General features: G+C 43.5%; 1 protein-coding gene across 3 annotated transcripts in view; it reads right to left on the bottom strand.

Annotated features, from left to right (window-relative positions):
- LOC142138689 (uncharacterized) overlaps nucleotides 1-27,849 on the bottom strand; it is a 132,459-nt gene that overhangs the window by 23,237 nt on the left and 81,373 nt on the right. For 2 of the 3 annotated variants that reach the window (XR_012688092.1, XM_075195536.1), the window contains exons 3-4: nucleotides 5,847-6,049; nucleotides 5,267-5,429 (exon numbers count right to left, since the gene is read on the bottom strand). Coding sequence is in view for 2 of the 3 variants with exons in the window: in XM_075195536.1 (XP_075051637.1) it covers nucleotides 5,267-5,429; nucleotides 5,847-6,049 (366 nt within the window). In the remaining variant the exon portion in view is untranslated. Of the gene's footprint in view, nucleotides 1-4,565; nucleotides 5,430-5,846; nucleotides 6,050-27,849 lie in introns of those variants that run through there. The other variant, XM_075195535.1, reaches the window with a different exon arrangement.

Below are 27,849 nucleotides of genomic sequence, written 5' to 3'. Positions count from 1 at the left end.
TCCTCTTCTTACTGAAGTTGAATGGTAGAAGATACAGAGGAGGAAGCAGAGAACCGATTCGTAATCAGAGGTTTTAACAAGGAGATATGGAAGGATTTGGAGATGCAATATTGCTTGGTAACTGTAATATAACACAGGCTGGGTTAATAATTGGTCGAATTTTATAAGGTCCAATGAACCGGGAAGCAAATTTCATGCAAGGTACTTTAAGATGAATATTCTTGGTGGATAACCAAACTCGATCTCCGATCTTGAAATCGGGAACGGCCTGCCTTTTCCTGTCAGTGAAGAACTTGTATCGAGCTGAAGATTTCTTTTACTGAAGGTCCGAACTTGGTTCCAGATAGATGAAAATCTGTTTCATAAAGAATTAACTGCCAGAACCTGGGTGGGAGGGAGGGATGAAGCCTTTATACAACTGAGAATGGGGTAGCAGAGGTGGATTAATGGAAGGCATTGTTGTGGGCAAACTCTGCCCATGGCAGAAGATCCACCCACTTATACTGGTTCGCAGAAGAAAATATTCTCAGTCTCCAAGTCTTGATTGACCCTCTCGGTTTGTCCGTTAGGTTGAGGGTGGTAGGAAGAAGAAAGATTCAATCAAATACCCAGGATTTTACATAATGACCACCAGAACCTGGAGACAAACTGTACTCCTCTGTCCGACACAATCTCAGAAGGGCATCCATGAAGATCGAAGACTTCTTTAAGAAAATGGTTAGCAAAGACTGGAGAGGAAGGAAGACCAATGAGAGGAATGAAATGGGTCATTTTAGAAAATCTATCCACAATTACCTAATGTCTGTTTTCATAGCATGTCTGTGCTCAGCACCATACTGTGGTTGTATATGAGCCTTAAGATTGGTCATATATGAGATGGTGAAACATTATCTATTACACTGTAGGTCATGTATTCATGTTAGTCTGAGGCTTCCTATTGTTCACTTTTGGCAAAAGGGTAAGTATGTGTATTCTCGATTTGTAGAAACATACATTAATAAATCAATTACCTCTATGTGTTAACATAAACAACAGGAGATCTAGATAGGGCTAGTGACCTGTCCTCTGTAAAAAACGAGTCAGGCAAGTGTTCTGTTTCAAACACAATGGACTGACTAACCAACATTACATTGTGCTGTAACCATTTATATAGATCATGTATATTTAGTTTTGCTATTAACATTTCAAATTAGAAACACATTATAGGCTAATCAAGATTTGTGGAAATTTTGTGCTTTGAGATACATCACTAGGCAAATTAGATGATGTTTCGTTGTGTATTTCCAGGCACAACAGGGTGGCTTTCTGTGCCTGATGTAATCTTAATTATGAAATGTGTATTGTATACCTATACCTTATTATCCTGAGACACAGAAGACAGTCAACACAGCCCTACAGCCTGAGGCTCTTCTCAGAAATATCTGGCTGCTGTAGGAGGTAATGGTTCTGGCCAGCTGACGGAGGATGGAGATTGGAAGAAGGACTGCAATGACCCTTGTTCCTATTCCTTTGGCTACAGTTACCCCAGGTCTGGTGATTCTGTGTGCTTGCCAAAATCAAGGTGACAGTGAAGCCGGACCAGTGACCTGCTGGCAGGCACTGGGGCTTCGCACTACCAGGAAAGCGCAAGCCTTTATTTGCAATTTCAAAGATGCCCATAATAGGACCAACCTTGTATTGTTTGTACGACTCTCGTGTCCATTGTGTCTACCTGTAATTGATATTCCTAAACCATATGTGGGTTTTGTGCCTGTTGTTGGTGTTATATTAATTAAAGAGACCATTGGGGCAGCACGGTGGCTAAGTGGTTAGAACTTCTGCATTACAGCACTGGGGTCATGAGTTCAATTCCCGACCATGGCCCTATCTGTGAGGAGTTTGTATGTTCTCCCCGTGTTTGCGTGAGTTTAATTTGGGTGCTCTGGTTTCCTCCAACACTCCAAAAATATACTGGTAAGTTAATTGCCTGCTAAAAAATTGACCCTAGTCTGTGTGTGTGTGTGTGTGTGTGTGTGTTAGGTAATTTAGACTGTAAGCCCCAATGGGGCAGGGACTTCTGTGAGTGAGTTCTCTGTACAGCGCTGAGGAATTAGTGGCGCTATATAAATAAATAGTAATGATGATGATTGGTACATTAGGATATCTGCCTTGTTGGAAGTATGTCCACACGTACCGGGGAACACTGTAGGCTGTTAAGCCTTTGGTACACTCACACAAACCATGATATGATGCAAATGATGTCCCTATTTAGAAGCTAAGTTACAGTATGACAGTTTAACCACAATCCACTAAATGTCTCAGGCCTTCACACCACACAATTTACAAGTAAAGCACACTACAAGGCCACCTTCTTATGAAAAATTTTCAAATGGATTTTTTGACAAAGTACTAAATTAGGGACCTAAGGGCCAAAAATAAACATGTACATGCTACACAGAGCACAGGGCAATTAAACCTTTGCTTGCACTACATCTAAGTAGTACACACATCTCTGTACCATGCAATAAGGACAGACAACTCTAAATGTTTTGAGATTGTTCAGAAATGCGTCAATTAAGCATCCATGAAACTCACTTTTAAATGTTGTAGTGTACTCTGACGTTACACACTTGTACCTGTGGAGCAAACTATTTGAGTGTCCTAAAGTATGCCTCGTCGTTTACTATGTACCTTGGAGTTTGGGGGTATTGTATTGTTGTGGGTGGATGCTTGGGTATGTGTATTATTTCACTCCACCCAAACTTTGCCCAAATAAGACATAGGATTAGAGTTTGCAAATACTTTGCAAGCCCATTTCGAACTGAAATGTATTGTAAGTTACTTGGAACTTGCTTTTAGTGATGAAGACTCAGTGCACTGATGTAACAATGTACTTGTCACTCACCGGACTGTGAGTGCCATTTCTCCTGTGTTCGGGAACCGTGGCCGTCCGCCATCCTGAGGGTCTGCGCATGTGCAGCTCTTATGAAACCTTCAGTACCTGTTGCTTTTAATTAATTGGATTATCAGGCAACCCTCCCTATTTAAACCACCTGTGATCATTACCTAGTGGCCTGATCTTGGAGTCTCATTCCCCATGAGCCTCTGAAGGTGTTCCTGTGTTTCCTCGTGTATTCAGCTCCAGCTGATTCCTGTCTACTACGATTGTGGTTTCCAGACCACTTCAACTCTCCTGTGTTCATCGTGTCTGCACTCAGCTGATTCCTATCTGCTACTGCTGCCGGATTCCAGACCGCCTCAACTCTCCTGTGTTCAGCGTGTCTGCTCTCCGCTGACTCCGTTACTACTGTCAGGTTCCAGACCGTCTCAACTCTCCTGTGTTCATCGTGTCAGCTCTCCACTGATTCCTATCTGCTACTGCTGCCGGATTCCAGACCGTCTCTACTCTCCTGTGTTCAGCGTGTCTCCCCTCCGCTGCCTTCGCTACTACTGCCGGATTCCAGACTGCCTCTACTCTCCTGTGTTCAGCGTGTCTCCCCTCCGCTGCCTCCGCTACTACTGCCGGATTCCAGACTGCCTCAACTCTCCCGTGTTCATCATGTTTCCAGTTTTACTTACTACTGCTTCCTGAGTATTGCTCCTTTGATTACCGGTTACCTTTCATGCGCTGCACCAACCTGATTACCGCTTCCATCCTCCAGTGGTCTCTCCTCCTGCCGCCGTTCAGCCGTTCAGGTATCCCTACACTTCTCCTTGACAGCCTGCTCTCCTGAACCGCGGTATGCATACTTTCCATTGACTTTGCTATTGTATTGCATATCCGTCGGGACTGTGTTGTGTTCATCTCCGGAGTCTTCCATCTACTGAAGCTATTGTTACTATTGACTTTGTTTCCTATTACCTGGATCTCTATAGTGACTTTGTATACTTCAAGCAGCGCGTGAGGATCAAGTTCCGTGTGCCCCCCGTGTATCCTCTTTATTCCATTCATCTCCTCGTGCCCCTCCTCACATATATATAGCAGTGGTACAACTTGCTGAACGCAGACCACTGACTCCTGTTTCCCATTGGCACCAGTTTCAAGTATCCTCTCACATAAGCAGTGGTACAACTTGCTGTACGCAGACCACTGACTTTCCCGTTACCTACTTGCACCTGGAACCCATTCCTTCACTATAGACAGTGGTACAACTTGCTATATGCAGACCACTGACTTTCACTACCTCCTCTCTACTCCTGGACATTCCTCCTCACTATAGCAGTGGTACAACTTGCTGTACGCAGACCACTGACTCTCCTCACGTTTACTTGTCCATCTGGTTCCTCGTGTTCATACATCTAAGTCATTACCAGCTGCTGCTAGTCATAGACTTTCCTTGAGCATTCTCTCACCATCTGCTGATTCTCCTGTTCCGTTGTCACCCTGCTACCAGAAGACCATTGTACCAGCTATATTACTCTGGTAAGAACATCATCTGGTGATATCCTGGGCAAAGACTCCTAGTGCCCGTGACAGTACTGACAAACGTTAATATCTATGAATTTGTCCATAAAGCCTAATATGTCTACAATAGCCAACAACCAAACTGTTATAAAGTCATTTATTTTTAATTACACTATCTATGTATTTCACTGATTTACAATTAATAAACAATTTACAATTAAATAAAAAACAATTTTGGCGTTTTTTGCCATGCTGTGGTCTCAAAACATGTGCCTGGCTTCGAGTAACCTGTGATGTGGAGGGCTCAGAGCAAGCATCGGAGCTCTCTTGGTCAGCAGGGTGTGACCGATGGCGGGACGCAGGGCCACTGGGATTGTCCATGGGGATAGGCAGGGAGATATGCAGGGGGATAGGCAGGGGGATAGGCAGGGGCATCAGACACAGAAAGGCCAGGGGCAGCAGATACAGAAGGGCCGGGGGCAGCAGACAAAAAAGGGGCAGGGGTAACAGAAACAAAAGGGCCATGGGCAACAGACACAGAAGGGGCAGGGGCAACAGACACAGAAGGGGCAGGGGCAATAGACACAGAAGGGGCAGGGGCAACAGACACAGAAGGGGAAGGAGCCGGAGAAGTTGCAATTTGAGAAATATTATGAGGAGAGAGCTGGTGGTCTGAGGGGGAGAAGGTAGCATGTGGAATTTGTTGAAATAGGTGAAGAAGTGACAGTTAGTGGAAGGCATTGAGAGTTGTTCTGGTGGATCTTGTACAACAGGGTGGCAATAGTTGAGAGTGTATTATTTAAAGTGGTGAGTTGGATGTCAAATTTGTGCTCCATACGGGTGAGGGTGTTTGAAATTTCAAAAACATGCATGTCTACGGACTGAGTTTTGGATTCAAAATGGTGACTGATGTGCGACAGTGTCTGCTGCCTCAAGAGTCGTGCAGCCTCATTCTGAGGGGCATCCACATCATGAGCAGGCACCCCCACTTCTGATCTGGCTACAGCCCCCTCATCTGCCTCACGTTCTGCCTCCGCCTCACGTTCTGTATATAAAGAAAAAGAAAATAGCATAAAAAATTACCTTCTAAACTAAGCAACCTAAAAAAAAGCTCATTGCCCAATTATTCATTCTGCGCAAGTGTGATGCATTCATTTTGGCGATGATGACTACAGGGAATTTAGCCACAAAAATGTCTTGGTATTCCAAACTAGCATCCATGTCTATTAAGTATATGTGGTTTTGACATTATGAAAGAGCCATATTTATGCTTTGAATTAGATTTGAACAACACATTAACACATTTGCAAATCAGTGTGGACATTTCATTCCCTATTATGTGGTGCACAAACAGAATATGACTGGAAAGGTTGCATTAAGGCACATACTGATAGAGGTGCCACATGTTCCTAAACACAACATAAACATTAACAGACATAAATATTAAATATTCCTCATGTACCTGGTGGAGATAGCGGCCGTGTTAGGGCTGGGTCACAGCCTGCATCAATGCGGCCCACCCCAACAAGAGACTCCTCAGAAAGGACCCCACTTGCACGCTCCTCTAGGGGTGTTAGGTCTTCCGCTGGACCCCCACTGATTTGCTGAGCATGCCTCCTTCCATCAGCAAGGTTCTTTTTTAAACATTGTTTATAGTCAGCCCAGCTGTCAAAATTTTAAATAAAAATTAGCCTTTAAATGGTTTGATAGTCAAAAACATGGCACATAATAGTGTCCATTTACTATTTACACACAAAATCAAACTACAACTACACTGTTAAATGTGTGTGGATTTTCAAGGGTGGATAATGGACCAAACATGACCTTTAAAGTTGTATAAGTACACTTTGAGCCAACCAAGGCCATTTGCTAGTATCAAAAAGCCCTTGACAGACAAGTGACTTACACAGACACAATATGTGTCAAGCTCACAGTCGTCAGACTTGTACTATGTATTGAGGCCTCAAAATGAAATTTTAGTTTAGAACAAGCAATTTCATTGTATCGTTTCTGGACTTCATGGGTGAGACAGCGACACAGAGCTATGGCGTTAGCTTGCGTGGATATCCCTTCCCATATCCGAGATTTTTCAAAAGCTGTCAGCCATCTGTTGATGGCATATAATTTGTCCACCACTTGCTCCACTAGAATCTGTAATTCTCTGTCTGAAAAATTCAGACGCTGCCTGGTTCGTTAAACTGGACTGGGGGACGAGCTGTCAACCGGAGCTATTAAGCGAGCTCAGAGACGAGATTAGGAGTTGTGAGTTCTCTATTGGTCGCAGAAATTTGTGCTTTTACATACTTAGTTTAATTTTGGAAAAACTTTAACCAAAATCACATGACATGGCCTACCCCTACATATCAATCTTCCTGCACACTAGAAATGTAACTCACCCTCCGATGCAACGTGCTTTTGCTCCTGTCTCCTAATTTTTGTGGCTGAACATTTACTTTCCTTAATGATTGAGGGACAAACTCCAGACCATTAAGGCAGGTTTTGGATTTCAACTCTTGACCCCAGTGCTGTGATGCAGAAGTGCTACCCACTAAGGCCACTTGTTGATCATACCTTAAAACTATTTTTAATATTAGTGGAAGATGTTTTTTTTTTTATTGCAAAAAGAATTCAACGCCATCTTTGAAAACAATGTCCACACTCACAGTTGCCCTTTTAGATTTTCACTTATTAGCAGGCCAAACAAAAATACCAACTGTATTATATCTACCTAATCGGTCATTCTGTCACGGGCACTAGGAGTCTTGCCCAGGATTCCACCAGTTGACTATGCTTACCAGAGGGGCGGAGTTTGCACAACGGTCCTCTGGCAGCAGGGTGAATAGTGGAATGTATATAACAGCAGATGGAGAGAGGATGCCAATGGAATTGATGATAGTCAGTGACTTGCAGCTATACTGGTAAATGAGTCAGCGACTTGCAGCTATATTGGTAGATGAGTCAGCGACTTGCATCTATAGTGGAAAGGCAGGTTTGAACCACGGAGACCAGGGTGGACGTGAGCAGGTGAGGGAAGGTAACAGGAGAGTCAGTGGTCTGCGGATAGCAAGTTGTACCACTGCTGTGAAGGGAAGACTTGTCCAGGTGCAGGTAGGTAGCGGGGAAGTCAGTGGTCTGCATATAGCAAGTTGTACCACTGCTGTGGTGAGAAGACTTGTCCAGGTGCAGGTAGGTAGCAGGGAAGTCAGTGGTCTGCGTATAGCAAGTTGTACCACTGCTGCGATGAGAAGACTTGTGAAGAGTTGTTCAGGTGCGGATGAGTGGAGGCATGAAAAGAGTCAATAACTGTATGAAGACACTGAGAGCACAGAGGAACTTGTTCCAAACAGATATGCAGCGTTACAGCTAATAGTCTATAATGGTATGTATACCGCTGCTGAGTAGAGAGGTTTGCACAAAGCGGCTATGCGGGATAATAACTGATAGTCAATCACAAGTATGCATATCTCTTCTGAGTAGAGATGCTTGTTCAAAACTGATATGCAGCGTAACAACAAATAGTCTATAGCGGGTATGGATACCGCTGCTGAGTAGATAAGCTTGTCCTAGGCGGATATGCAAAGTAACAGTTGATAGTCAATAACAAGTAAGCATACCGCTGATGAGTGGAGAAGCTTGTCCACGAGGATATGCAGGTACAGCGGGAGCGCTGAATGGCTGTAGCGGGTATGGGAACCGCAGGTGAGCAGAGCAGGTAATCCAGCAGACAGCTGAGGACACGAGCAGGATATAGGAGTCTGTAGCGGGTATGGGAAACCCCGATGAGTAGAGAAGGTAATCAGCAGGAAGCTGAGGACACTAGCAGAACACAGGAGACACCTTCAGAGACTCACAGGGAATGAGACTCAAGATCAGGCAACGATATAATGAGCACAGGTGCCTTAAATAGGGAGAGGTGCCTGATCCGCCAATTAGATTAAAAGCAAAGGTCAAAAGTTCTTGGATGCTGCGCATGCGCAGTCCATCAAGATGGCGGACGGCCGCGGCTCATGACAGGCGCCGGCAGGAAGGCTAGAGAGCCACGCACCATCGCAGAGGTACTCACGGTCCGGTGAGTTACAGTACCCCCCCTTTTAAAGGTGGGCACAGAACACTTGGAGTCGGGTTTGCCCGGATACTTGGAGTAGAATCTTTTTATAAGAGCTGGAGCATTGAGATCATCTGCGTGGATCCAAGAACGCTCCTCTGGACCAAAGCCCTTCCAATGCACAAGGAAGCGAAGAACTCCTCGCAGAATTTTAGCATCTAAAATATGAGTAATTTCAAACTCCTCCTCTTGATGAACTTGTACTGGCCGAGGTGCTGAAGGAGGAACAGAGAAATGGTTGATGATAAGAGGCTTGAGTAATGACACATGGAAGGCGTTGGAGATACGAAGGTTCTTAGGTAATAGTAGTTTGAAGCACACCGGATTGATCACTTGAGTGATTTTATATGGGCCAATGAAACGGGGAGCGAACTTCATGGACGGAACCTTCAGGCGAATATTTTTGGTAGAAAGCCATACGCGGTCTCCAATTTTAAGTGGTGGAATAGCTCGCCTCTTTTTATCAGCAAAACACTTGTACTTAGCAGACGTCTTCTTCAGGCAGGATTTAACCTGACACCAGATATTTTTTAAACTCTGACATACACTCTCCACTGCAGGAACTTGGGTGGGAGGGAGGGCAGGAAATTCTGGGAAAGACGGATGGTGACCGTAAACCACAAAGAATGGACTTTTTGAAGATGACTCTTGATACATGTTGTCATGGGCGAATTCAGCCCATGGAAGTAAATCTACCCAGTTGTCTTGGTTGGCTGAAGAGAACATCCTTATGAAAGTCTCAAGATCTTGGTTGACTCTCTCGGTCTGTCCATTTGATTGAGGATGGTAGGAGGATGATAGTGACAATCGGATACCCAAGGTCTTGCAAAGGGCTCGCCAGAATCTGGAGACGAATTGCACTCCTCTATCCGAAACAATCTCAGATGGACATCCATGAATTCGGAAGATCTCCTTGATAAAATGGTCAGCCAGAGTAGATGAGGAAGGTAAACCGGTCAAAGGAATGAAATGTGCCATTTTCGAAAATCTATCCACCACTACCCAGATGGTATTGCACTTTTTACTCGGAGGAAGATCGGTGACAAAGTCCATACTAATATGGGTTCAAGGTTTGGAAGGAATGGGTAGTGGTTGAAGTAATTCCGCCGGTGTTCTGCGGGGAGTTTTAAACTGGGAACACACCTCACACGCGGCCACAAATTCTTTGACATCTCTCCTCATAGAGGGCCACCAGTAGCTTCGAGAAAGGACTTCTAAGGTCTTGCGTTCACCCGAATGTCCAGAAAAGCGTGAGGAATGATACCAGGACAATATTTTCCTCCGTAGAGATGGAGGCACGAGGGTTCTCCCAAATGGTAGCACCACAAATTCTTTGGTGGAAGAAGTGGCCAGAGTCACACATTTGGGATCTAATATAGGATGATTAGGACCATCTTCAACGTCTGAGGATGCCACAAACGCCCGAGACAAGGCGTCTGCTTTTCTTTTCTTGGAAGCTGGTTTGAAGGTTATGATAAGCTCAAAACGGGAAAAGAAAAGTGACCATCTTGCTTGACGAGGATTCAAACATTGGGCTGACTGCAAATATAACAGGTTTTTGTGATCCGTAAAAATAGTTAGAGGATGACGAGCTCCCTCCAGCAGATATCTCCACTCCTCTAATGCTGCTTTTATGGCCAACAACTCCTTGTCCCCGATAGTGTAATTTCTCTCCGCAGGTAGAAGACCTCGAGAGTAGAAGGCACAAGGATGGAATTTTTGTTGCTCCGATCTTTGGGATAGTATGGCCCCTAGACCAACATTAGAGGCGTCTACCTCCAGGAAGAAAGAAAGGGTCACGTCAGGCTGTCGAAGAACAGGAGCGGAGGAGAAGGACTTCTTGAGGAACTGGAAAGCTTGAAGGGCCTCGGAGGACCATTTTTTAGTGTTAGCTCCCTTCCGGGTCAGAGCCACTATTGGAGAAGCGATGGATGAAAAACCTTGAATGAAACGTCTGTAGTAGTTTGCAAAACCTAAAAAGCGTTGGATTGCTCTGAGAGTAGTTGGCTGGGGCCAACGTAGTACAGCGTTCACCTTTTCAGGATCCTTCTTGAGACCAACTCCGGACACAATATATCCCAAAAATGGAATCTGGGATAACTCAAAGGAACATTTTTCTAACTTGCAGAATAAAGAGTTTCTCCGGAGTCTGGAAAGGACCTCTGCCACATGTTGATAATGAGTTGGCAGATCCTGGGAACAGATTAATATGTCGTCCAGGTAGACGACGACACAGACATACAACAAGTCCCGGAAGATCTCATTCACAAAACCCTGGAAGACAGTGGGGGCATTACACAACCCGAAGGGCATAACTTGATATTCATAGTGGCCATATCTGGTGTTAAAAGCTGTCTTCCATTCGTCTCCAGACTTGATCCGGATTAAGTTATAAGCGCCTCGAAGATCAAGCTTGGTGAAGATCCAGGCTCCCTTAATGCGATCAAAGAGCTCGGTAATTAGTGGAATAGGATACCGATTTTTGATGGTAATGGCATTGAGTCCACGATAATCTATACAGGGTCGTAATGATCCATCCTTCTTCTTCACAAAAAAGAACCCCGCTCCAGCGGGAGAGGTGGAAGGTCGGATAAATCCTCGCTGGAGCTTCTCCTTGCTATACTCAGATGTTGCTTGGGTTTCTGGTAGCGAGAGTGGATACACACGACCCCTAGGAGGGTTCTTGCCAGGTTGTAAGTCAATCGGACAATCCCACGCCCGATGGGGAGGAAGGCGTTCAGACTGAACCTTATCGAATACATCCGCGAAGGAAGCATACTGTGGAGGAAGACCCGGCGGACAAGGTGAAATGGAAGACTGATGTATTTTGAGTGGAACAACTTGAGACAGACATCTATGACGACAATCGGGACCCCAGGAAGTGACTTGAGGAGTGTTCCAGTCAATCTGAGGGGAATGAAGTTGAAGCCATGGAAGGCCAAGTACGATGGGACTGGTGGTAACAGGAAGGACCAGCAAAGAATTTTCTCTTGGTGTAAGGCTCCAATTTGAAGGGTCAATGGAGACGTACTTTGAGTAATGAGTCCATTAATTATACGTGACCCATCGATAGCAGTAACAGCTATAGGTGCTTTTAAAGGAATCACTGGTAGGGACCATTGATTTACTAGGGAACTAAAGATAAAATTTCCAGCAGCTCCAGAATCCAGAAGTGCTTGAGACATAAATGATTTGGTAGCAAAGTAAACGGTAACATCAAAAGCACAGACTTTAGCATCCGTAGAACATGGAGAGGAGTCCAGGGACCCTAACCATACCTCTCCAGAACTGGTTAGGGCCTGGCATTTCCCGACCTTCTAGGGCATGAGTTCAGCATGTGAGTAGAGTCAGCGCAATAGATACAGAGTCTATTCTTCACTCGTCGCTCTCTCTCTTCAGATGTTAATTTAGAGCGACCTACCTCCATGGGTTCTACTGGAGGTGGAAGATGACGAACTTGGGATACTGAGCGAACAGGCGCTTTGGAGGAAGTTACTCTTTCGGAATCTCTCTCACGAAACCTCATGTCTACACGATGGCATAGAGAAATCAAATCGTCCAAGGAGGAGGGTAACTCTTGTGAGGTCAGTGCGTCTTTGATCTTGTCGGCAAGCCCCTGCCAGAAGGCGGATATCAGCGCCTCAGTGTTCCACTGAAGCTCAGAGGCAAGAATCCGAAATTGTATGACGTACTGAGCTACAGACCGAGATCCTTGGCATAGTCGGAGAATACTGGAAGCTGCAGAGATAACACGACCAGGTTCGTCAAAAATTCTTCGAAACGTAGAAATAAACATGGCACTATCTTCCAGTAAGGGGTCATTTCTTTCCCACAGAGGGGAGACCCATGCGAGAGCCTTTCCGGAAAACAAAGAGATGAGATAGGCCACTTTGGAACAATGAGTAGAAAAGTTATGAGGTTGGAGTTCGAAATGAATGGAACATTGGTTAAGAAAACCCCTACAGGTTTTGTGGTCTCCATCATACTTAGAAAGAGTAGGCAGGTGTAGCGTGGAAGCGGTGAACACCTGGGATGGCACTGGGAGAGAAGATGGAAGTACTGGAGGATCAACAGTAGCTGCTACATTTTGCTCAGGGATTTCTCGGGCGGCTAAAGCCTGACAACATTGAAACAACTGTTGCTGTCGAACATCTTGTTGTTCAATCCGAGTAACCAGGTACTGCAGCATCTCTTTAGCTGTTGGTTCCAATCCTGGGTCTGTCATGGCCTGATCTTACTGTCACGGGCACTAGGAGTCTTGCCCAGGATTTCACCAGTTGACTATGCTTACCAGAGGGGCGGAGTTTTCACAGCGGTCCTCTGGCAGCAGGGTGAATAGAGGAACGTATATAACAGCAGATGGAGAGAGGATGCCAATGGAATTGATGATAGTCAGTGACTTGCAGCTATACTGGTAAATGAGTCAGCGACTTGCAGCTATATTGGTAGATGAGTCAGCGACTTGCATCTATAGTGGAAAGGCAGGTTTGAGCCACGGAGACCAGGGTGGACGTGAGCAGGTGAGGGAAGGTAACAGGAGAGTCAGTGGTCTGCGGATAGCAAGTTGTACCACTGCTGTGAAGGGAATACTTGTCCAGGTGCAGGTAGGTAGCGGGGAAGTCAGTGGTCTGCGTACAGCAAGTTGTACGACTGCTGTGGTGAGAAGACTTGTCCAGGTGCAGGTAGGTAGCAGGGAAGTCAGTGGTCTGCGTATAGCAAGTTGTACCACTGCTGCGATGAGAAGACTTGTCCAGGTGCAGGTAGGTAGCGGGGAAGTCAGTGGTCTGCATATAGCAAGTTGTACCACTGCTAGTAAGTGAGGAGTTGTTCAGGTGCGGATGAGTGGAGGCATGAAAAGAGTCAATAACTGTATGAAGACAATGAGAGCACAGAGGAACTTGTTCCAAACAGATATGCAGCGTTTACAGCTAATAGTCTATAACGGTATGTATACCGCTGCTGAGTAGAGAGGCTTGCACAAAGCGGATATGCGGGATAATAACTGATAGTCAATCACAAGTATGCATATCTCTGCTGAGTAGAGAAGCTTGTTCCAAACTGATATGCAGCACAACAACAAATAGTCTATAGCGGTATGGATACCGCTGCTGAGTAGAGAAGCTTGTCCTTAGCGGATATGCAAAGTAACAGTTGATTGTCAATAACAAGTAAGCATACCGCTGATGAGTAGAGAAGGTTGTCCACGAGGATATGCAGGTACAGCGGGAGCGCTGAACGGCTGTAGCGGGTATGGGAACCGCAGGTGAGCAGAGCAGGTAATCCAGCAGACAGCTGAAGACACGAGCAGGATACAGGAGTCTGTAGCGGGTATGGGAACCCCAGGTGAGCAGAGCAGGTAATCCAGCAGACAGCTGAGGACACGAGCAGGATACAGGAATCTGTACCGGGTATGGGAACCCCCGATGAGTAGAGCAGGTAATCAAAAGGAAGCTGAGGACACTAGCAGAACACAGGAGACACCTTCAGAGACTCACAGGGAATGAGACTCAAGATCAGGCAACGATATAATGAGCACAGGTGCCTTAAATAGGGAGAGGTGTCTGATCCACCAATTAGATTAAAAGCAAAGGTCATAAGTTCTTGGATGCTGCGCATGCGCAGTCCATCAAGATTGCGGACGGCCGCTGCTCATGACAGGCGCCGGCAGGAAGGCTAGAGAGCCACGCACCAGCGCAGAGGCACTCACGGTCCGGTGAGTGACACATTCATTATCTGGCTGTTTGAATTATGATGGGGCCCCAAGAAAGGACTATTTCCAAATTACAGACTTAAGCTGAGATAGTCCACATCCCTAAGACAAAAGCAAACATTTGTTACATGCCATGTGAAGTGGTGTGTGTCTGTCATGTTTATATCCTTTTGGAGAAGTTAATCTTTATCTGTGGTGGCAAAAAAAGTTTCACAATGTCTGATCACATTATTTTCAGACTACATCTATATAATTGTTAAGCAGGTTAATCTTTGAACAATACACTTATATGTTATTTTTATTCCAACAGACCGTTGACGTCAGCAACGACGTCAGGCCGAGGAGGAGGAGCAAGAGGTGGAGGCAGATGGTGAGCCTCAGGTGGAGGATGCGGAGGTAGAGCCAGATGGGGAGCCTCAGGAGGAGGAGGCAGAGGTGGCAGATGTGGCAGAGGTGGAGGCAGAGGACGAGGATGAGGAGGGGGATGAGGATGAGGATGAGGAGGTGCACGAGGAGGTGCACATGGAGGCAGTGAAGGAAGTGGAGGTGGCAGCAGCCATCCAAGAGCCGGAGGCCTTGGTAGATATTAAGTATTTACATTAAAGCCTTTACATAATTGTATAACATTTAGATATTCATTGTACTGGTAATAAATCCCTGATGTCACACATGTTCAATTAAAGTTTACATAAATGTCACAGGTTTCCATCATGATGGGACTACAAAGTATTTTGGGAAAATACACTCTACACGCCCCCCTTCCCTGGCCACAATGTGTATGTATATATATATATATATATATATATATATATATATATATATATATATATATTGCAACAGAAGACAGGCACGGCGCCTCAATGTGTATTATCAATTGTATATATATATAGATGGATGTAATAAGCTGCGTACCATAAGGTTTTAGTAGGTCGTCTTAGTCATAGATGGGAGACCCTCCTTCTAGGCTGTTCCTCCCAAAACATCGGACAATGCAGAAAAAAGAGTAACATAGAGTAGTACGGTCAAAGTATACATCACACTTCTTGTGAGCATGCACACCACCTATTTAGGTTTCCTTATTGTGAGAAAAACCATATATACCCAAGGTGGAAGACCATATATAGTATATTGGACACCCACGTGATGTATAGTAATAAACCGTACCAGATGTTTTCTAGGTAACAGCATAAATAGGTTCCTTAGATGATCAAATATATATTCTCTCCATCTCAACCTCGTTCATTGGCGGCGAAAATGACACAGAGAGGAAAGGTATAAATATACAATTGTGTTTGCATTGTTTTATCTTTTTTATTAAAACACAATTGTACAATTGCCTTAGTGGTTAGCCAATCCACCTTCCAACAATGGAGTCATGCGTCTAATCCTAACTCACACCCTTTATCAATGTGGAGGTTGTATGTATGTTTTGATTATGGAAGAGTATGCTATGCATTTTTTTTACGGTCGGGAAATAATTTTATAGCAACATAAAATTTAAAGATTAATAATGCATATTTATTTATGCTAGCGAGATGCGCTCATTTCAATTCAAACACAAACAAACCCATTATATGATCTTTCTTTCATATAGCAGAGCAAGAAGGTGTGTGGATTTAGGTCATTAGAAGCACTCCAAAGTAATTTGTTCCAGGTTCACAAAACATGTAAATGTGAAAAGAAATAATGAGGTTACAACTGTCCTGCATATTTACACACTGGATTATATTTTATTATTATATTTTATTGTAACATTTGTAAACGAACTCGTCGGACCTCCCACATTTGGCGTGACATTTACATCTCTTAACTTAACATAGCGGAAGTTAACATAGCAGAACTTTTTAAGTGAGTTAATTGCTTAAGGTCCGTTGCATCTTCTGAAGGACTGAAGGTGGGTGTGTTTTTCGACTTTGCGTTCCTTATTGAATTGCGAATCTCATATCTTCACCCATTTAAAGTACTCAGAGCAACTTACAATGAGGAAAGATAAGATCCATTCCTTGATGAATCAGGCCCGGTATGTGTATCTGCCTGTCAGCTTTAAATAACATTATCTGTACATATACTTTTTTTACATATTGAGCATATGGGAAAGGTAACTAAACTCAGTGTAAATATAAATAAAGGTAAATACTAAAACCATACTTTCCCACTCTCCTGGAATATAACTACCCTGACATACCCTGATTTTCCCGGACTCCTGGGAAAGCAGACAATTCTCCCGCATCCTGCCCACTTCCTAGTGAAGTGGGCGGGATGTAAGCCTCAACTACGTGATTTGAGGGGAATTTCATCAATTTATCTCCGCCCCTCGCAAAAAGATGACAATTTCATCCCAGTGGAGGGGCAAAATGATGCAACCGTTCCCGCCACTCCCCCTAGGATCTCCCGAATGTAAAAAACTTAATGTGGGCAAGTATGACTAAAACACTAAACACAAGAAAATACAGTATTCAACATTAATTATTATATTATTCATAAACTAAAGGTGGATGGTGGAGAATCAAGTAGGATTGTAGAGGCAGATAAACAAACCTCTATTTTAAAATGAAACTGCATTCCACTAAAAGAACGCTCACATTTTTCCACTACCTAGTACTAGGCACACCCAAGCCAGCAGCGTACTCATAACTTCTGTCCAGAATTAATAAAGTATTAATTCCTTTTCTGACACTGTAACGATGCTGTTCTGCAAATACCCCGCAGCTTGCATTCCTGTAATAAGAAAACGTGCAGTACAAACGTCACTGAGTAGAAATATGTAATTGCATTGTGAGAGAATAGCTGTCTCATCAATGATGTTGCATTTTACCTCAGAAGGAATTTTTGTCATTACATTTACACCTACCACCCTTTTTGCTTAGTAGCGGTGAAAAGTGAAGAAATCATGCCCCTGGCACAAATGTTGTTAGAATTGTGGATTCTCAATTTTTTAAGCATAGTTGAAATAACTTCAAATTCAAATGTCAAAGCACCTGAAAAGTGGCAAAAAAATATACAAACATCTGTAAAATCTGTGTACGTGTATTACTCAACCCGGATAAAAAGCATAGCAGCAGTGATCATGTTAAAATTCAGATTTAATTAATTTAGCATATAACTGGCCATATGGGGGAGACTTTGTTGTGAATTGGTCAGCTAAACAAGTATCGTGCTATGTGGCACTTACATACCCTGTTTATTGCCATAGAGAACTACTTGAAGGAGCTAGAATAGCATAATAATATCTTAGTGACTGGAGGACATCAATGATTTTTGTTTACTCAATGTGGTCACATCCCTCTTGTATCCCAGTTGTCATGCAATTTCTATACATTCATTAAATGCTTGGACTAGAGCCCAATAATTTCTATTTTTTTTCTTAAAAAATGGGCTTTGTGCCTGTACTCTTATTGTAGCCCCTCCATATCCAACATGTTTCATGTGAATCTCCAGCCATGTAATAGCTGCTTTTACTTTTTGGAGTTCTTACCGTTAAAAATAAGCGCAGGTAAGTCTCAACCAAATTAAAATTCATTGCAATGAACGTGTTAAATTCAGATTGAATCAATGTTTATATTTAGCGTAGGACTGGCCAGAAATGCCAGTTTTATGCATCTCGTTCTAAAACCATGGGCATTAATATAGATTTGGTTCCCCCTTTTGTTATAACAGTCTCTACTCTTCTGGGAAGGCTTTTAACTATATCTTAGAACATGACTGCTTGGATTTGCATCTGTTCAGTCAGAAGAGCATTATTGAGGTTGGACACTGATATCAGGCAATAAGAGTCTGTCTTATAGCAAGCATTCCAATTCATTAAAAATAAGTTTGATGGTGAAATCAGGGCACTGAACAGAGCTAAGTGGCCCTGGCCAAACCATGAAAAACAGCTCCAGACCATTATTCCTCTTCCACCAAACTTTACAGTTGGTAGTACTCATTTGGGTTGGAAGCATTTTCCTGGCATCAGCCAAACCAAGATTTTTCCATCAGGCTGCTAGATGGTGAAACTTTATTCATCACTCCAGAGAATGCATTTCAACCGATCCAGAGTCCAATGGTAGTGTGCTTTACACCAGTCTAGTCAATGTTTGGTATTGCTTATGCTGATCTGAAGATTGTGTGTGGCTGTTTGACCATGGAAACCCAATCCATGAAGCTCCCAACAAACAATTTTTGTACTGACTTTCCTGTCACGATATCAGATGTTAGAATATACCTCAAACCCTGCTCAGGGGATGACTAACCTCCAAGAGGTACGGAGTTTAACGGAAGAGTGGGCAGCACGTTGGCTTAGTGGTTAGCACTTCTGCTTCACAGCACTGGGGTCATGAGTTTAATTCCTGTCCATGGCCTTATCTGTGTGGAAATTGTATGTTCTCCCTGTGTTTGCATGGGTTTGCTCCAATTTCCTCCCATACTCCAAAAACATACTGGTAGGTTAATTGGCTACTATCAAAATGAACCCTAGTCTCTCTCTCTGTCTGTGTGTGTGTATATTAGGGAATTTAGAATGTAAGCTCCAATGGGGCATGGTCTGATGTAAATGAGTTCTCTGTACAGTGCTGCGGAATCAGTGGCCCTATATAAATAAATGATGATGATGATGATGATGGTATTCACCAGGGATCCCAGAAAGGGGATATGGGCTTGGCTGCTCTCTAACCACAGGTCACGGTCCCCCAGGAGGCACAGAGCAGGCAGGGTATGACAACCCAGACACAGATGAGACGCAAGGCTGAGTTGGAGCACCGGAAGTTAAGGACATAGATAGATCTGAGGAACGAGATGGAATGGTAACGTAGAGCGGAGATCCTAGTAGATAATGGAGCATAGGATTGGAGCTGATGCACAGTGTTCTGAGGAGCAGGATGCAATCAGGGTTGACAGATGGATGACTTAACCTAGAGGAAGAGGCGATGAACTGTAGTGCACAGAAGCGCTGAGATCCGTTTGGACAGTAAAGTCTAGAAACAGGATAGACGATGTTACACAATGCTATGCAGATTAGCCACAAATCTTGATCAATAATAGGTAACACGAGTACAACCGAGAAGTGACAGCTGCAGGTATTTGGAGCACTGAGGTCCTGAGAGGCAGTATAGTCAGGAAGCAGGATCGATGATGATGCACAATGTGGTGCAGGTTTTCCACAGATCTTGATCGATACCAAAAGATGACTGTAGTCAGAGAGAACAGCATCCTCACAGGAGGTGAGACCTGAAGATCTGACACTGGAAGGGATGAGGAAGTGTTTTAAATAGTGAACTGACCTATGGTCAGCCAATGTGAATCCAGGAGAGGTTTGAAATTTCCGGCCTTGCACATACGCTGCAACCGCCGGCACAACTCCCCAGGAGTGCCGAGCACACCAAACGGTAGTGGTGGTCAAGGGAAACCACTATAGCAGTAATCCCAGACAGAATAGTAGGTGAGATGTGTGATACTTCTCCCCCTTCTTTCCCCTTCCCTGCCTTCATCCCCCTACTCTCCCTCTCTCTCCTGCGTCTCTCTGTCTGTCCACCCCTCCCCTTAGATTGTACGCTCCTCTGAGCAGGGCCATCTCTCCTTCTGTTTCCAACACTTCTAACTCTGCTCTCCAGCTACTTAGCCCTCCTCCTCGAGGACCCTCCAACCCCCCCGTCCCCTCTAGCTCCCTCCTCCTCCCTCTGGGGGTCTCCCTGTCTTCCGCGCCCTCCTTCTTGGGCTCCGTCGTTTGCGGATCCTCCCTCCCCCTTCCCTCGCCCTCTCTAGCTGTGCATTGAGCTTACTGAGTTACTGTGCTTACTGTTTACTGTACTGTGCTGTCTCACCTTGTATTGTAATTCGTTTGTCCCTGTACGGCGCTACGGACACCTTGTGGCGCCCTATAAATAAAAATGAATAATAATAATAATAATACTTCCAGAGGCAGATTGGAAATCGGTAGTGAAGCTACATGCTTCAGCAAAATGTGGCTCTAATCTGTGAGCTTGTGTGGCCTACAGCTGATTCCTAGACTTTTCTACTTCACAATAACAGTACTGAAAAACTGAAAAACTAAAACATAAAGAGCTAGATAGATAGGATGAGAACCAGAATAGAACATTCCTGAAGATTGGAGCATTGGTATGAGAAGAGAGTGGGCATTGTGTCAAATGCAGCAGAAAGATCCAGAAGAATTAGAAGTAAGCAATGGCCTTTAGATTTAACAATGATAAAATAAAAGACAACCTTAGTCAGTTTAGTCTATACTGTTGGGTATTAAAGCCTGACCAATAGGTTGTGTGAGGAAAGAAAGTGTGTGAGGTGAGTAAAGGCAATTCTCTTAAGAAGCTTGAAGGGAAACCTAGAGATCACTGCATGCGTGAATAAAGGTGAAAAGATACCAGTAAAGAGAGAGAGAGAGACTTGAAATTTTAGCAGCATTTGTTACAAGCACAGGAGGCAGTGATTGACTGATTTGTGAGAGTATAGGATCAAGAGGACAGGTAGTTGAGTAGGAAAAGAAGAAGAGAGAAGATACTGCATCTTTATTTGTGGGATTATTAAAATAAGAAAAGGTGCCAGAGGATGTAGGGAAGGAACTGAGCTGGTTGTTTTTCAAAGAATAGGATACCATTTAATATTGGATATATAAATTTTGATTGGGGTAGGCGAACAGGTATCATCTCCGGGGGTAGATGGTAGCGTGTAGCAACCAAGAGATCACACAAGTCCTAGGCTTTGGGTACAACTGGACTCAGCCAGTTTTATTAAGCAAGAAAATAAAAGAAACTTCAATATAAACACCTTGGCTCTCCAGCACTAAACAAGTAAAAATCACTCTGGACTAACAAACCAAAACAAAACATAAGAAGTTCCTGCACCGTTTTTTCACAGCAAAGATCTGGCTTCCTCTCACAGAGAATCTGCAGTCCTTTTCGCCAGGTAGTGAGAGACTGAACCTACTGCTTAGCAGCCTTTTAAATATAAGTGTCAGCATCAATTTGACAGCAGAGCAAAAGACCTATACTGGGCCTTGTAAATGGAGCCCACCCTTCTCTCTCCATGTATGCTGCAAGGACCCTCGCCAGCTTTTCCCTAAATCTGAACATCTCTCTGTAAAGCATTTCCCAAATATAAAACATGTAAGTTAGATACCTGGGACTAATATACTCCTCATCCAGTGTCTTTGTCACTATATATATTAGAGATGGGCGGGTCCGGTTCTCCGAGAACCGAACCCACCCGAACTTTGGGTATCCGAGTACCGAGCTGAGCAGCTCGGTACTCTCCCGCCCATTCCGAATCCAAATCGAGGCCGAACATCATTGTGACGTCGTCGGATCTCGGGGCTCGGTTCTCGCGATACTTCAACTTTATAAATACACGCCTCCACAGCAATCCATCGCCATTTGACAGAGGGAGAGAGCAGGGTGTAGTCATAGGCTAATTAGAGCAGGGACAGAGAATACAATACTGCTCTTGCAATTGCTCTAACCAAAATCGCTAGTGCAGAGAGGAGGATAGAGGTTTATTATTTTTTCTTCATATTTGGCACTCCCCAGCACTTTTGGGGTGTCCCCCATAATTGTGCATAAATATTTCTGGCTGTCAAAAGTCATATCTGTCAGCAGTATCTACTAAATAATTTTTAGCACTCCTCAGTGCTTTTGGGGTGTCCTCCCTAATTGTGCATTAATATTTCTGGCTGTCAAAAGTCATATCTGTCAGCAGTATCTACTAAATAATTTTTAGCACTCCTCAGTGCTTTTGGGGTGTCCTCCCTAATTGTGCATTAATATTTCTGGCTGTCAAAAGTCATTTCTGTCAGCAGTATCTACTAAATAATTTTTAGCACACCTCAGTGCTTTTGGGGTGTCCTCCCTAATTGTGCATTAATATTTCTGGCTGTCAAAAGTCATATCTGTCAGCAGTATCTACTAAATAATTGTTAGCACTCCTCAGTGCTTTTGGGGTGTCCTCCCTAATTGTGCATTAATATTTCTGGCTGTCAAAAGTCATATCTGTCAGCAGTATCTACTAAATAATTTTTAGCACTCCTCAGTGCTTTTGGGGTGTCCTCCCTAATTGTGCATTAATATTTCTGGCTGTCAAAAGTCATATCTGTCAGCAGTATCTACTAAATAATTTTTAGCACTCCTCAGTGCTTTTGGGGTGTCCTCCCTAATTGTGCATTAATATTTCTGGCTGTCAAAAGTCATTTCTGTCAGCAGTATCTACTAAATAATTTTTAGCACACCTCAGTGCTTTTGGGGTGTCCTCCCTAATTGTGCATTAATATTTCTGGCTGTCAAAAGTCATATCTGTCAGCAGTATCTACTAAATAATTGTTAGCACTCCTCAGTGCTTTTGGGGTGTCCTCCCTAATTGTGCATTAATATTTCTGGCTGTCAAAAGTCATATCTGTCAGCAGTATCTACTAAATAATTTTTAGCACTCCTCAGGGCTTTTGGGGTGTCCTCCCTAATTGTGCATTAATATTTCTGGCTGTCAAAAGTCATATCTGTCAGCAGTATCTACCAAATAATTTTTAGCACTCCTCAGTGCTTTTGGGGTGTCCTCCCTAATTGTGCATTAATATTTCTGGCTGTCAAAAGTCATATCTGTCAGCAGTATCTACTAAATAATTTTTAGCACTCCTCAGTGCTTTTGGGTTGTCCTCCCTAATTGTGCATTAATATTTCTGGCTGTCAAAAGTCATATCTGTCAGCAGTATCTACTAAATAATTTTTAGCACTCCTCAGTGCTTTTGGGGTGTCCCCCCTAATTGTGCATTAATATTTCTGGCTTTCAAAAGTCATATCTGTCAGCAGTATCTACTAAATAGTTTTTAGCACTCCTCAGTGCTTTTGGGGTGTCCTCCCTAATTGTGCAATAATATTTCTGGCTGTCAAAAGTCATATCTGTCAGCAGTATCTACCAAATAATTTTTAGCACTCCTCAGTGCTTTTGGGGTGTCCTCCCTAATTGTGCATTAATATTTCTGGCTGTCAAAAGTCATTTCTGTCAGCAGTATCTACTAAATAATTTTTAGCACACCTCAGTGCTTTTGGGGTGTCCTCCCTAATTGTGCATTAATATTTCTGGCTGTCAAAAGTCATATCTGTCAGCAGTATCTACCAAATAATTTTTAGCACTCCTCAGTGCTTTTGGGGTGTCCTCCCTAATTGTGCATTAATATTTCTGGCTGTCAAAAGTCATTTCTGTCAGCAGTATCTACTAAATAATTTTTAGCACTCCTCAGTGCTTTTGGGGTGTCCTCCCTAATTGTGCATTAATATTTCTGGCTGTCAAAAGTCATATCTGTCAGCAGTATCTACTAAATAATTTTTAGCACTCCTCAGTGCTTTTGGGGTGTCCTCCCTAATTGTGCATTAATATTTCTGGCTGTCAAAAGTCATATCTGTCAGCAGTATCTACTAAATAATTTTTAGCACTCCTCAGTGCTTTTGGGGTGTCCTCCCTAATTGTGCATTAATATTTCTGGCTGTCAAAAGTCATATCTGTCAGCAGTATCTACCAAATAATTTTTAGCACTCCTCAGTGCTTTTGGGGTGTCCTCCCTAATTGTGCATTAATATTTCTGGCTGTCAAAAGTCATATCTGTCAGCAGTATCTACTAAATAATTTTTAGCACTCCACAGTGCTTTTGGGGTGTCCTCCCTAATTGTGCATTAATATTTCTGGCTGTCAAAAGTCATATCTGTCAGCAGTATCTACTAAATAATTTTTAGCACACCTCAGTGCTTTTGGTGTGTCCTCCCTAATTGTGCATTAATATTTCTGGCTGTCAAAAGTCATAACTGTCAGCAGAATCTACTAAATAATTTTTAGCACTCCCCAGTGGTTTGCGCACAGAATGGATTCAAAGCAGTCCACATATGATCTGAATGAGCAACCAGGTTCTGTCACCAGTCCTGATGTTAGTGTTCCCAGTACGTCATCTGGCCAAGGCGATGTCAAACAACAGAGTGTTTTCAAATTAGTGCAAAAAACAAAAACCCAAAAAAAATTTACTGTATTGAAGCGAAAAAGAAGTGTAACTGAGCAAAAGTTAAGTGACGATAAAGAAAAAATTGCAATCATGCCATTCTACACACGCAGTGGCAAAGAGAGAATGAGGCCTTCACCTTTGGCTATTAGTGGCAGATCCCAAAAAGTTACCCAGCCTACAATTGGTGCACAACTACTGTTACGCGTCAAAGCCGAGCTGCAAGATAACAGTGAGGCATTACAGGAGAATATTTGCTCTGATTCACAAATGACAACAATCCCTGTGGAGAGTCCATCCAACAGTGGGATGTCTAATCGTGAGCATTCTGCTGATGTGTGCCTTAATAGCCCGAGTGTAGCCGGTGATACCCAAATTGAGGATGCCACTTTGGAATTAGAAGAGGATGAGGGGGAGATTTCTGTAGGCGACAAGGGCGCTAATGAGGATGTTGATGAGGATGAGGTTGTTTGTGTAAGTCCTGCACCAGTGGCAGCAGATCTGGCACGTGACAAGAAAAAGGCCATTGTCATGCCTGGGCATAAAACAAAAAAATCCACTTCTTATGTGTGGAATTATTTCTACCCAAATCCAGACAACAATTGTATAGCCATTTGTAGTGTATGTGAAGCCACAGTCAGTCGAGGGAGGGACCTTAACCATCTTGGAACCTCGTCTATGTTACGCCATTTAACGAGAGTTCATGGCAAAGTGTTGGGAAAAGCTGAAAGTTCTTCCCAAAAGAATACAAGCACTCCCTCATCAGCTAAGACCCTCCGCTCACTGACATACCGATGGCTACAAAATACACCCACCACACCATCCTCATCAATATCCTCAGTAGCGCTCGGAGTTAGCCCGGCATCCCACTTAAGGCTGGATGACTCCGGCACTATTATTGATTCCTCTGAAGAAAGCGTTAGTCCTGCTGCTGCTGTTGCTGCTGCTGGGGGTGAATCGTCATCCCAGAGGCAGGTTAATAAAATGAGCAGTCCTACATTTCAGCAATTAACTGTGAAACAATCATTTGCGAGGGGAAGCAAATATGACAGCAGTCACCCAGTCGCCAAGCGAATCACAGACGCCATGGCAGCAATGTTAGTGTTAGATCTGCGTCCAATATCCCCAATAAACGCAGCTGGTTTTTCACAGTTAATTGAGGTTTTGTGTCCGCGTTACAGAATTCCATCGCGACACCATTTCTCCCGTAAAGCTATTCCACAACTATACCAAAAAGTGTGTAAAAATGTAGAGATTGCGCTGAAAAATGCCATTCTGCCCACTGTTCACTTAACCACAGATATGTGGACAAGTGGAAGTGGCCAAACCAAAGACTATATGACTGTGACAGCCCACTGGGTTGGCCACTGGGTTGGCCATTCACCTTCACCAGCAGGAACAGCAGCAGCATGTACACCACTACGTAACATTTGTCACAGGCAGGCCACTCTTTGTATCACCGGCTTCACTAACAGGCATACGGCTGACAATTTGTTACGCAAACTGAGAGATGTGATTGATGCATGGCTTATACCACTCGGACTCTCCCCAGGGTATGTCATTTCAGATAACGCCAACAATATAGTGCGAGCATTACAGCTGGGTGATTTCCAACATATTCCCTGTTTTGCTCACACCATCAACTTGGTGGTGCAGAGCTTCCTACGAAATAACCGTGAGGTGCAGGAGATGCTTTCGGTGGCCCGTAAAATTTCAGGCCATTTCAGGCATTCAGCCACAGCATGTAGGAGATTACAGCAGCTCCAAGAGCAGTTTAACTTGCCCTGCCACCAACTTAAGCAAGAGGTGGTAACTCGGTGGAATTCCACCCTGTACATGCTTCAGAGGATGGAGGAACAGCGCAAAGCCATCCAAGCATATTGCACAAGTCATGACATTGGGAAAGGAGGGGGGATGTATTTCACTCTTGCACAGTGGGGAATCCTTTCAGTGCTGTGCAAGGTGCTGAAACCATTTGAAGTTGTGACATGTGAGGTCAGTGCAGACTCTGCTAGTTTGAGCCAAGTCATTCCTTTAATTAGACTATTGGAAAAGCTTGAGAAAATGAAGGAGGAGCTGAAAGCAAGCAATTCAGCAAAGTATGTTGGCCTTGTCGATCAAGTACTTAATTCGCTTCACAATGATTCATGAGTTATTAAGATCTTGAACTCGGATCAGTACGTTTTGGCCACTGTGCTTGATCCAAGGTTTAAAACCTACATTGAGTCTTTACTTGTAAATGAGCGAGATGTGAACTTTTGCAAGGAGCTATTGCTCAGCAAGTTGGCCGCTGAACTGGGCCTCGGCTTGACGACGTGTCCTCCTTCACTTTCTCAAGCTGTTGCTCGTAAAAAATTTAATTTCCAAAAAAGAAGCAGGGAAGACACAGGGGGCAGACCAGAACAATTTAACATCTGGGCTGGTTTGAAGGATTTTTCAAAAAAATGTGTCACTTTGCCCATAACTCCATCCAATATGAGTATAAACATGCAAAGGATGGTGGAGGATTACTTTCAAGAGGTAGTTGATATGGAAATGTCAGACAGTCCCTTTCCTTACTGGGAAGAAAAGCAGGCCATTTGGAAACCCATGTACAAACTTGCTTTGCAATACCTAAGCTGCCCACCCTCCAGTGTGTACTCTGAACGAGTGTTCAGCACAGCAGGGAACTTAGTCAGTGATCGCCGTAGAAGGTTACTTCCAAAAAATGTGGAGAAAATGATGTTTATAAAAATGAACTACATCTTCCACGAGGAAGGCCTTCACCATCCAAGACATCCAAGCACTGACTGTTCTCTAATGGCGGATTCAAGCGGCGATGAATTGATAGTCTGTGATGATGACGTACACACTGATGAGGGTGAGGATTAAGCTGAAGATGATGCCGATAACATCTTTTTAAAACTTTCTATGTAAGTGTAGGGTGCAATCTACCCCCAAAGAGGAAGGGACTTGTGCAATTTTCATATCACATACCATCTTGAAAGGCTGCTGTTAGGGCAATTTATCCTTAAGGGTAGGGTGTCATAGACAGAGTGACCCTAAACTGGCTTTGTCCATTTTTCATAATATTGTACAGTCTATAATGGCTGAATTTTTGGGTATTTTATACAAGTGGAGGGGGGCCTAGAGAGACAGAAACCAAACTGGCTTTTTCCATGTCAATTAATATTGTACAGTCTATAATGGCTGAATTTTTTGGTATTTTATACAAGTGGAGGGGGGCCTAGAGAGACAGAGTGACCCCAAACTGTCTTTCTCCATGTCAATTAATATTTTACAGTGTATAATGGCTGAATTTTTTAGTATTTTATACAAGTGGAGGGGGGCCTAGAGAGACAGAAACCAAACTGGCTTTCTCCATGTCAATTAATATTGTACAGTCTATAATGGCTGAATTTTTTGGTATTTTATACAAGTGGAGGGGGGCCTTGAGAGACAGAAACCAAACTGGCTTTTACATATTTAACTATAAGTGTAGAGTGTAATATACATTCAAAGACGATGGCTGCATTGCCAATATGCATAGATGGAGAGGAAGACAATCTGTTTTGTGTGTAGAATAGGCCTACCAAAGAAGAATTAAACTGTTTTTTTGGATGATTTATTACCTCAACAATTAGATTACTTGTCTCTAAAGCAGTTGGAGCACTAAATTGGGTTAATTTAGGCCCAAAAACATGGATTTT

The sequence above is a fragment of the Mixophyes fleayi genome, chromosome 2 (assembly GCF_038048845.1).
Source record: "Mixophyes fleayi isolate aMixFle1 chromosome 2, aMixFle1.hap1, whole genome shotgun sequence".
Classification (NCBI taxonomy): domain Eukaryota; kingdom Metazoa; phylum Chordata; class Amphibia; order Anura; family Limnodynastidae; genus Mixophyes; species Mixophyes fleayi.
This window is presented reverse-complemented; position numbering and strand designations above follow the sequence as displayed.